Source organism: Emys orbicularis, chromosome 9 (genome assembly GCF_028017835.1).
Source record: "Emys orbicularis isolate rEmyOrb1 chromosome 9, rEmyOrb1.hap1, whole genome shotgun sequence".
In the NCBI taxonomy this organism is placed as follows: domain Eukaryota; kingdom Metazoa; phylum Chordata; order Testudines; family Emydidae; genus Emys; species Emys orbicularis.
In genome coordinates, this window is record NC_088691.1 from 58,365,143 (window position 1) to 58,377,197 (window position 12,055).

General features: G+C 39.0%; 1 protein-coding gene across 3 annotated transcripts in view; it reads right to left on the reverse strand.

Annotated features, from left to right (window-relative positions):
• Positions 1–11,595, reverse strand: part of WDR33 (WD repeat domain 33) — a 65,380-nt gene extending 53,785 nt beyond the window's left edge. For all 3 annotated transcript variants that reach the window (XM_065410269.1, XM_065410270.1, XM_065410271.1), the window contains exons 1-6: positions 11,369–11,595; positions 8,293–8,361; positions 7,718–7,822; positions 6,862–6,957; positions 6,204–6,355; positions 4,290–4,387 (exon numbers count right to left, since the gene is read on the reverse strand). In XM_065410269.1, the coding sequence (XP_065266341.1) occupies positions 4,290–4,387; positions 6,204–6,355; positions 6,862–6,957; positions 7,718–7,822; positions 8,293–8,361; positions 11,369–11,572 (724 nt within the window). In that variant the 5' untranslated portion in view covers positions 11,573–11,595. The remainder of the gene's footprint in view (positions 1–4,289; positions 4,388–6,203; positions 6,356–6,861; positions 6,958–7,717; positions 7,823–8,292; positions 8,362–11,368) is intronic.
• Positions 11,596–12,055: the final 460 nt, after the last annotated feature.

Genomic DNA, 12,055 nt, shown 5'->3' on the forward strand with positions numbered 1-12,055 from the left:
TCATTATTTACAATGATGGTATGTTCTGGCAACGTAAGTGCAAAGCCAAGCAATAGTCACCCAGAATATTCTGAGTCTTCTTTGGATCAAAGACCAGTAATTTAACTGGCCAACATATTTAGTAACAGAGCTGGACTTCAGCTCTTTCCAATGTTTGCAACTTACAATTTCTTCCTGTTATAGTACATAACTAATAACAGTATGTATTTTATCCACTAGATACAATGGGCCAAATCTCTCTCTCAAGTACACAAGCACAATCCCACTGATTTCAATAGGTAGAAAAAGGAAGAAAATTTGGCCCAATATGAACTTTAATATTACTATCAATTGTGTTATATACGAAGGCTCTCGATTTTAAGTAGACAATTATAACATAACTAGTATATTTAAGAAAAATGGTGTATCCTAACCTATGATTTCTGTTCATACTGTTGTGTATAATTTAGAATGGCATGTTCACTACAAATGGGATTTAAACACCTTCCTTGCCCCATTAGCACGAGCCCAACATCCTGGGATTCAAGCCCTCTCAGTAAAGTCAATGGCTAGCTACCTGTCTCCTAGAAAATAAAACAACACCAGAAGTTTATTACATATAATTTTTGCACACCCATTTCAGATGGAACAAGTGTTCCTACAAAAATGTGAACATGTAAGCTGTCACAGAGAAAAGAGGTGTTAGAAGCACAAATCCTTGATTTGTGAGTCATATAACAAAACCTTTAGACCAAAGACTTATTTTTGTTTCACCTGCCCTAACAGAAATGCCTTTAGAAAGGCCCAAAAAAATGCTCTCATGCAAGACTTAATTTATTGACTTTCCATACAATTTTCTTTCCTCACTTAAAAATTATCAAAAACTGTATAAAACTGTTTATGTATAAACAAGGGCTTGACTCCAATCCAGTCTATTTTAACTTCCTACTTGATCCGGTCATGTTTTCATATTGACAAATTTGTAACATCACAACTATTACTAAGGTGAAATGTTGTTTGTACCACTGTTCTTATTTCAAGTTCTTTCCAACGTGAAATCTCCTTCAAGATAAATTTCTTATCAGTGACATACAAAGCAAAAAAAGAAGCTTTTGTCCTTTTTACTTCTTTATGATGTAGATTAGAATATAAGCTTGAAACTATTTTTTTAGAAACCAAATGAGTTTCGAATGTTAAAAAATAAGTTAGGTCTTGTCGGCCCTGAAAGACTACAGTAATTGAAGAAATGGCAAGACAATGACATCAAAAGAATGAAAGCTGAGCAATTGAGGCTAAAAGGATTGAGTCAGGCTTTTTTCTTTAATTCAGTCCTTTTTACAACTTAAAGCAAAATAAGGCACAAAGAGGTCACCCTAACTTCTACATTTGTGTTTTTCCATTTGACAACTGCTAATTGCCCCCGTTTCTAATGAAACCAAAATAATAATGGTTCTTTGACTACCTTCAGTGATGACACAACATCTTTCTCTAGAATTCCTCAAACCCCGTCTCCTCATCTCTCTCTCTCTCTCTCCTCCCCTCCTGCAACTGAAGGTCAGTCCATCGGCACCACTCCCAACCTGGCTAGAATTGTTCCCAAAGAGCAATATCAAGCATTTCCTCCCCTAATGGGGATGAACAAACTTGGTCACTTCCCCAGTGAGCAAAAGCATTAAGTCAATAGAGTATCATCATCTTATACCAGAGATGAGCCTGACTTTGTTGTACTCTCTGGCCCTGCTAATCTAGAAGCAAACTAGAAATGTGCTACAGCAGCATGGTAGTGCATTGTGCAAGATCCTCAGGCTTGTTTTGAAATAGTTTGATTAGCTTGCTGCTGCAGAATCAGCAGGAAGAACTTGTTATTGACATTTGGACTCTCAGAGAATGGATTTTTTATGTACAGTCTGATAATGAAGTGTTGGGAGTCTTCTATTTTTTATAAACAGATATTCATAAGCTGGAGGATAGTGTAATATTTTAAGAATCAAATTTTGGGCCTAAACTACATCAGAGCATCCCCTTAATTGTGTTGAACTTCAATGGCATTAGTATTAACCAGAATACTTGAAGAACGGTTTGAGTGAGAACAGGAAGTATACCATCATTCTTGATCAAACAATATATACAGACATAACCGGACAGGTCAAAGCGTGAGAGGTGTATTGATATCAGTTAGTCTTAATTAAATCCTTTTAGGATTCTAATCTGCACACAGCCCTCTGCAACTTTACTTGCTGAAAACTTAAGTGAATACAAATCTTTTAAGACAACCATCATGGTAGGGGGATGCGTATGTTCTAAAATCTGTACTTGATTGAAAATTTTTCAGGCAATCATCCTAAATAATACTTTAAAACTTCAATATGGGGCAGAAGATAAAGGAAGGTTTGGAGCAAGAACGCCCATATTACATCTCTCTCTACTGAGAACATGTAACAGGCTCTCATATAGTTCCTTTAATCAGATATACAGCACAGGGCACCAGAAAAATCCAGCGTGCACTCCTGAATGAAGAGATCGCATTTTCCACCACTTTTAGAAAGGTTTTTTGTTCCGCAAGCAAAAGTAAAGGTTCTCTCAAGAATCCATGTGCTCTATTATGTCAGGTGGTGAAGATCTGGCAATACTGCTGATTTACATAAAGTCAGTAAAAAAGGAGTGTATTGTACATACACTATATGGACAGTGACGGTACAAGCCCTATTCTCTCTATACAACTATTTTGCTATATATAAATATGATGGATTTCACTCTGACAATTTTATAGTGTATTTAAAAATGAAACTATATCTAGAAAGTACACACAATCCCAATCTCTAAGTAAATGAAACAACAGAAGGAAATACAGTACAAGTATCATTATATACTGGCCTGAAATTCTTAAGTCATTTGTTCCCTTGGCCTAAGAGACCTCTATGCAGAAGAATATAGATGATAGGGAAAGAGTAGTGAAATTAATGCAAGACCTACACACTGGACTGAACTCTGCACAGATGTAATCGCTCCTCCCTTATACAATCCAACTGAATAGTTAATGTGATTGCATGGAATATACATCAGTACAGAATTTGATCTTTTGTACAGCAGATAGCACAATGGTCCCCAACCTGATTGGTGCCTCTAGAGATAACTGTAATACCAACAATATGCCCTAGAAATCTGTTTGTCAACTCCTGAAAGGAACAGAAACTCCTGCAGTGATGTTTCTGATGGAAAAATCATGAAAGCAAGACTATATTGAAATACTAGGCTTCAACAGTAGTGAGGTTCAAAGGGATAATATAACAGTAAAAATCAGAATAGAGTCCAAGAGAAGCAGGGAATATTCTCTTTTGTAAAATGGTGCAAGTCCAAGTGTGATATATAAGGTTTTTAAAACCTCTGCATTGGCAAATGTCAAATGAGTTCAGGCACCTAGGCCAAGAGTTCCAGTGTTTTGTTAAAGTCATCTTCCTTGCAGACTGTCTGCATGCCGACATCCCATTCATATCTCGTGACATGACAGCAATGTTAATACAGCCCTTAATGATATTTCATCCTGTTACATCTACTATATCGCACTGGTCCAATATATGAACATTAGCAGATGAACTCAGAAAATTAAGTGGCATCTTCGGAAAGAAAGGAATAATTTATATAGGCTATTGCTACTAAACAAGGTTGCAGAAAAAGAGGTAGAAAGCTCCTGAACTGTATCTAATGGAAAGGATTCATAAGTGTCCTCTCACAGACACTACTTCTGAACTGAGAAGCCAAGACATTTAACATGTGCAGAGTGTGGTGTGATCAAAACTTAGTGTTTTTTGTTCACCTAGTTATGTTCCACACCGATAAGGAGTAACTGACTTGCCTTAGAATAAATTAGAGTCAAATGAGTGTTTTCAAAGTTACTTCTCTGAAAAACAGCACATTCTGCATGACAATGTGTGTACTCTGGAGCAAATGTTGTCACAGTTACTAAGCACTGATGAAAGATTAGGAATATATTTGCCTTCCTAACAGCTGCTTCTGCCAACACCAGGATTAGGAAAGCATCTTTATACCAAACTCCAAAATCTAAAGAGTTTAAACAGGCGGTAAACATGGATAATGTAAATCTGAAAAGCTGTCTGGACACTGGGAGATATGAGAAACAGTGGCCAACTGAAGTATCCGTTTTCCTGGTGGCATTATCTGTTTGGAGGATTTAAGGTAGGGATGTCATAGGAAAAATGGAGACAAGCTGATATTTCTGTATTGTGAACACTTAATTACAAAAAGGTTTCCCCCTCTTGAAATATCCCAATCAGTACTATTTGCACACATACCTCGAAGAATTCTCTCCTCATGGCAACGTAGAAAGTCCCAGATTCTAACAGTGCCGTCGTCAGAGCATGTAGCAAATTTATTATCCGTGGGTGAGAAACTGTTACATGAAGACACACAGCAGGGGAAAGAAGTCAGCATTTAACAGAATATCTATGCTTCGCAGACAGGGCAAAATTAAATTGTAAGGTGTTATACATTGAAAGAGGCATTTGAACATAAGGGCCACTAATTAAACATAGTGTCTGCCATTTGACACATTTCCATCAGAAGACTTTGAATTTAGTTTAGGATTTACTTCTGCATTTTGATCCCCAGTCAAGTGGGAAAATCCAGAATTTATATTTAGCACTATCCTACTATGACTGTACACAGCAGCACCTTCTCTGTGAGACCAGCAGCAACACGAAACTGACTTAATAGCAACTGCAGCCCTAGACTTTCACGCTGTTGATAGTGGTAAAGCGACACTGTGCAGAAGCATGGGGGAGAGCACTAAGAGTAAATTTCCTCTTCAGCCACAGGTGCCTTGCAGCAAGACAAGCAAAAATAAGGGAAGGTGGGAAATAGGAAGAGGCTACTGCTACTAGCAGTTGGACTGGTTGCTGAAAAATTCTTATATAAAACATGTTCCACACATATGAAAAGGAACAGAGGGAAGATTTTCCCCTCTGTGAAATGAAGTTAGAATTCTACAACCATGGAAGATGCTTCCAAATTTATCAATATTGCTTGATGAAAGCCACTGGGAAAAGTGTGAGGTTATTTAGCCACGTGATTAAGGTCAAACCATCTCCAGCAACTGACAAGCAGCCACTTCCATTCTGGTGCAGCGAATGACCAAGGAAGAGTCTCTGTTCAGTTAATTCAACAGCAATCCCCTTGAAATCCTGGATCTTTATGATCGGGAAGGGGCTTACTGTTGGAGAAATTCAGTGTATGGACATGATACACTAAACCAATAACTGCATCCAATGTACGCATGTCTTGTAAATCAAACTGTCAAGAAATCCTGAATCTTATCAGAGGGGAAAGTGGTGACCTCAATAGAAAGTGTTTCTGTGGCAGTGAACCTCTTACCACCAAGGGGCAGCACCCCAATCTGAAAAAACACTGCTTTAGATTTATTTTGGGTCTGCAGCTCCTCTTCAGGTTTACTTTAAAAAACATTTCTTCTCTTTACATATCTTACTAAAAGATTCATCCATATTTACTTTAGAAACATCTTTCATATACATCTTACTGAAAATATCACTTAACTCCATTTTTATATAAAATATACATTTGCACAACTGAGGTATCAACACTGAATCAGGAAAATGTCCTACAATCTTCTTTTCAATGATCTGCTTACAGCTTCAAAGCTTAAGAACCCATTCAATGTTAACATTAGACTTCTGGATGTGGCAATCTGTGTGGGTCTTCAGTATTAGTGGAAACCTTGGCCTCACCAAGCCAAGCAGTTCTTCACTTTATTTAGCTTTTTTATTATTATTATTATTTTGTGAGAACTATGCAGGTGTTTTGTTTCTGAAGGTTTTATATTTTATTCAGTTAGATTATTAAAGACTGAATTCTTTATTTGGAATGAAATTGTTGTCTTACACAGTCCGTATAAAAAGGAATAACTGATACACATCGTCACCATATATAAATGAAAAGAATACCAGTGCAAAATGCGGCAGACAAATACATCTCTAACATATTGCAGAGGCAGATACTGGGACAATACTATTTCAGAAAGTTGCCAGCAAAACGGTGAGAATGTGGAAACAAAAGAAAATATTGTGTTTACTTGGTGCATGAAGTTTCCCAGAATCTGACAGAACCCATGCATCTCTGCACCCAGAATACACTTAGAGAACAGTCTAATTATGGAAATAGGTACTACAGAAAATGGTATATTGTGTATAAACCTGGCCTCTCTAATCGCCTCCTTATGTGCCTGGAACATCTTGACGTTGTTCATGTTGGACTGCCAGTATTTCACATATCCCCCGTGGTCTGCTGTCAGCATCCACATATCATTGTGTGACCAAGTCATGGCCCTTACAGGGCTGTCGTGAGCCTGAGGAGTCAAAAATAAAACTTCTAACAAATACGTTCAAATGTTACCTAACCCACATGAACACAAAAGTCATTCAGAACGTGTACATTTAACATTTATGACAAGGGAATAAAAGAAATGGAGAATATTTAGATCTGCAAGCTCCTCAGGGAGAGACTATTTTATGTATCTTGCACAGTGCGGTGCACAATTTACTTGTGAAGAGCTAAATACTTGCACGGTGTCTCCAATACTTAAAACATAATAAATCCTCACCATATTCCCTTGAAAACAAGTCAGAAATATTATCTCTATAGTTCAGACAGGGAGATGCAGCTCGAAACATTAAACAAATTGCCCAAGATCACAACTGGAGTCAGGGACTGCGCAGGATAAGTACTCGGGTATTCCTAGCTCTCAGGACTGAACTTAGTCCACTAGCCCATGATTAGTATGCGGAGATGCAGGACTACAATATTCTTTACAATCTCAGAGAAAGATGCAGACAGCTTGCTGGATGCAGTTACCTGTAATATTGTTTCAAAATTGAAAGTCAATCCATTCCACAAGGTGAACTCTCCACTAGAAGCCCCAGTGACCAAGCGCCTCCCTTCAGGAGTCCACTGCAAGAGAAAAATTGAATGAGATTGTGTAGTCAGTGCCCAGACACCTTTCCTGTATCCTTCAGCATTGTTAAAATACAAGTGCCTGCATGAGATTCTAAAGCATTTGGATTTATAAAGTGACTCTGTACTGGAAGGTAAGAAGAAAAAAAAAAATCAGATGGTTGTCATAGGATACAACAGGGCTTTTCATCTCTAGGTCACCAGTTCAAATCCAGCCCAAAACAGTAGTGACCAAGAGTTATCAAAAGGTGGCTGTCAAGTCACCTATGTGAAATGAGTTTGATGGCTTCAATCCAGTTCTAGTGAACAGGTGTCCTCATCAAACATGCCACTACTACTAGAATCCTGGCACCCTTGCAGGCAAGCTAGTAGATTGCAAGGATTGAACAGGCATCGTGACTGAACTACCCTCTTCCTTCGAGTTGGTTCCCTCAAGATAATGTTGAGACACATTGGTACAAAAAAAGTTTTGAGAAAATTAGACTGAAGGTGAAATACATACAAACCAAACAGTGAATAAATTGATTAATTGTCCCAGGGTTCCTAGGATCCTCTGTGAAAAAGGTGAGGCGTGTCAGTCCAGGTTTTGAAAAAGCCTTGGGGTGCCCAAGACCTGGAATCCTGCATGATGGTTTTACTTAGAAACATTTCTAGTTTTATTATCTTGCCATTCTAATTTTATTACAGACAAATATTTCACAGTTAACTAATCACGCCTGGGAACAAATCTTCTAGCCCAGGCCAACATAATACTCACCCTGACAACAAACACTGGGCATTTTACTTTATTGGTAGATGTCCTAACAAATTTTGTTGTTACAGCATTCATAGGGTTATTCAGCATTCCTATAGGAGGGACCAGCTGTAAGTGAGGAAAGAAAAGAATTTTAGCAACAATGTTTCAACCTGCATCTTGGGAAAGAAGCAAGAAAAGCAGAGGCCCAGAAGGCTCATTACTAGAAAAACAAGCATTTGATTATAGGAATGAATCAATTAAATACGTTCAGAGTTTGAAATCAGCAGATAATACTCTCACCATCTCAGGAACACATACACACACACACACGATCATCTCCTCAAATGCAATTAACCTTTCAACACCTGAACTTTAGCAATTTCACTTCACTAGAACAGGACTGAAAGAGTCCATTAACCTTCAGGCTCTCTCCTTGGGACAAAAAGGTTCCTTTAGTGCAGGGGAACATAGCATGAAGATTCCCTCTAAGTCTTAGTCACCTCTCAAGGGCAAATAGAGAACTTTGGTATACAGAGGCAGAGTCCTACTTTTCAGGTAGAAGAATTTTAGAAGCATATATAAAGATTTGTACTTACATCATTATAATATCCTGCATCAGGCTGAATTGCCCGCATATCTCGCTGGTCTCTCTGCCATACTCTATTCTGGAAAGAAAAAAATAGCTCCTGGTTATTATTATTGCTGTATTCCAGTGTTACAGAACAAAAAGTAGGAAGAATTATACAGACTGCATATTTGGAAGCTTCAGTATGCACTGCATAAGTTTCAGAACAAATCCAGTACAAAATTTTGTGCTTCAGGAAACTAGTAGATTTTACATTACGTAAGATGATGGAGAATAGAGGTAGATTATAAGGAACATGTAAAGTCAGAAGAATGATTAATTTATAACATAACAGAAAGTGTGATTGGGGATTTCCATGTATTTATTCACTGAAAGTAAATGTTCTATGTAAAAATACTAGGAAGGCAGTGATCCTGTGTTTAATGTTCTGCATTACTACAAGAGACACATAAGCCTGGCCTCTTGGTTTCTAGGCCAGAAAGAACTGTATACTCCTGCTCAACTCTTTAAGAGCTTTGGCTCTTCAGTGACCCCTTGTAGCAGGGTGCTGGTGCAAAAGCACCTAATTAGCCCTGCCCGGTCAGCTCCAATCAAGGAAAGCAGATTGGGGCTGATGGAAAAGGCCTGATGCCGGCCTGAGGATTGGCAACACCTGCTGGCCTGACAAGCCAAGGGCTATAAAGGCTGGGAGGGAGCCAGAAGGCAGGGGACAGCCAGGGAGAAGTCAGTCAGGGAGGGAACTGGAGGCCTCCTAGCTGAAGGCTGACTCTGCCTGTAAAGGAGGTGACTAATCCTGTAAAGCTTCTATATAGATGGACACTGGTGGTGGGACAACTTTAAGTAAACAAAGACACGGGTGTTGCACAACCCTGTAGCCGCTCTTAGCCTTATTGGGGGCAGCAAGTGGGCCCCAGGAAGAGGGGCAGGTCCTGAACCCTGTTATATGAGGTAGAGGGGTGTAAGAGCTGTATTGGTGACCTCTAAACTAAAGCGAGTTCCATCCAGTATACTTGCGTAGAAAGGACATTTCTATGGTCAGGGCACCAAGAGCAGACAGTGGGGTGGGGTTTGAAAGGCCAGAAGACAAAAAAATTCACTTCCAATATATATGATATTCTATATTGCCAATCATAACAGTATTCAATTATTAGACATGGCATGATTCACAGCTTGGCAAATTTAAGACTAGCACCCTACGTTAACTTGATATTGTGGGTTCAATCAAGTTTTGACTGTGAATCAAAGTTTAAGCTAGAATTTTAGATAAATATTTTTGGCATGTAATTTTCTGACTGGGGTGACTATGATGTGATAAAAACATGAAAGCCCATGCCACACCAGTTAAAATTTCAGATCAGTTAAATATGGAGATAGTTTGAACCTGGAGCCTTAACTTTTGATGGTATGGGATTCAAAACCTGGCTCTAAATGTTGCTAGGTGGGCACAGGAACCTCTTTTTCAAATATATATATATATATATATATATATATATATATATATATATATATATATATATATATATATATATATATATATATATACACACACACACACACTTCTTGTACATTTTAAAACATATACCCACATAGCTATAGAAGCAAGGGGTGTGAAAAACACACAACCCCTACTGATACAGCTATGCTGACAAAACTCCTGGCATAGACACAGCTATGCTGAGGCTATTTGTGCCAAGGCTCCAGCGCTCTATTGCCAGTGTAGACACTTGATTGCTTTCTGCACTGTAATTGGCCTCTTGAGCTGTCTCATAATGCCTCAAGTGACCGCTCTACTCATTGTTTTGAACTCGGCTGCCCCAGAGACATGCACCCCTCCCCATTCAAAGCACAGTTTCTGACAGCCCTTGTGTGCTGTGCTGGCTGATCTGCTCTGGGCCACAAAGCAAACCATTAATGTGGAATGCTCATGCTATTGAGCACAGAGACAGTATATATCTATCTATCTGTGCAGAGAGCCCAGGGAGGAAGGCGGGAGCTGATGTCGGGGTTTCCCCCTCCCCCAGGACTGGTTGCTTCCTGCAGCTGTCTGAACTTACAAGACAGCATATTGACACTCTGTACCCAAAAAAACACTGTCTCTCTCCTCCACACACACACACACACAGACACACACACACACACTCTTCCCCCTCCCCCCTGCCCTGCCCCTTCAGTTGAAAAGCAGCTGGCAATGTAGTAGGATACCCATGGAACAATGGGATTGGGAAACCTGAATCACATAACACTATGTCTGCCCCATGAGGCATTGCAAACCCTTCCCAAAGCACCCTGCAGCCAGTTGCACAGAGGGATAGCTACTACAATGCACTGCTGTCTTTGCCGTTTGAAGAGCTGCTAATGTGGATGTGCTCCAACATCACAAGGAGCACAGTGTGGACACGCAACAGCGGTTTATTTCCAGCGTTCTAATAAAAGTGGTATAACTTGTGGCGCAGAAACTTGCCTGCATAGACATACCCCAAGTAATTTGGAAAGCCAAGTGGGTATTTTTTCTTGGAAAGATATCTTCTGCAGTATTTGGTTCAAAGTAGTCTCAGCCATTAGGACTACCCAAGGTGGTTCACAGACTTGTGGTACGAGTAGCCTATATTAGTTTTTTTTATTCAAGGAGGCAGTTGAATAGAAAATGACAACTACTTTTCTGTTGCCCAATATGGACAAACAAGCTTTTTTGATTTATCATTTCTCCCCACAAAGAAAAAGAAAAAGTAAAAGTTGACAAAGAATGATCATATGAATCTTAACATAATTAACGTATGATTTAGGTCAGCTTGAATGTCAAAACAAAGTAATAATATATGCAATTCTTGTCCCAAATCTGAATTCACAGAAAAGCTTTATATAACAGTAAATCTTCCACTTCAAATATGCACTAAAGGTTTATTGTTTTATTCAGAATGAGCAACATCTATCCACGCTTCACTGAATCTGTACATTTCTGAAAGAACACTGTCAATTATACATAATCCCCAATTACCCAAACTACTCTGAACATACCTGAAATTTGAATAATCAGAGTTTCAGAAAACACTATTCAGACTTTGGTACAGTAGACTAACTAGACTTACCTCCAAATATTTAATTACAGAGGGATTGTAGTCTATGGTTTTCCGGTTCACAGCTTTTCTCATCCGTTTCCCATCAAAGGTGAGCTGCTGCATTGCCTGCTGCTGTGCAAAATCAGGTCTCTTGTAGAACAGCTGCCGAGGTGCCTGGTGCTGGAACCTCGGCATATGGAAAAACCGGGGTGGGGAGCCAATTTCTGTGGCCATGGCTATCTTGTTTCTAAAACACTAAAAGAGGTAAAATATTAGGCAACTGCTGTAATTAAGATATGTTTCTGCTAAAAGTGTTAAAATAAGTCTATCTGGAAATCATTTTACTTGCTCATGTAAACATGGTATATGAAAGTCTGTCTCTTTTCAGAGAACAGGTTTGCAAATAGGCACTTCCTATTCTTGCTTTGCCTCTCAGCAAGTACTTAACTCAAATCTGTAAATTGCAACTTTCAACTTAGTTCAGTAAGGTATGATTTGCATCTAAGGCAGAGAGGAATTTTCTGCCAAGACTAGTCACCACACCAAGCGTTTGTCTATGCAGCAGCTCGAAGCATGTTTCCCAGTGCAGATAGACAGACATATGCTAGCTCAAGCAGAGAAACATGATTCCACAGCTGCTATATAGAAATACACCAAGTTAGCATTCATTGCAGTTTAGAGACAAACCACAGAAAAAAGTATACTCCTAAACAATCA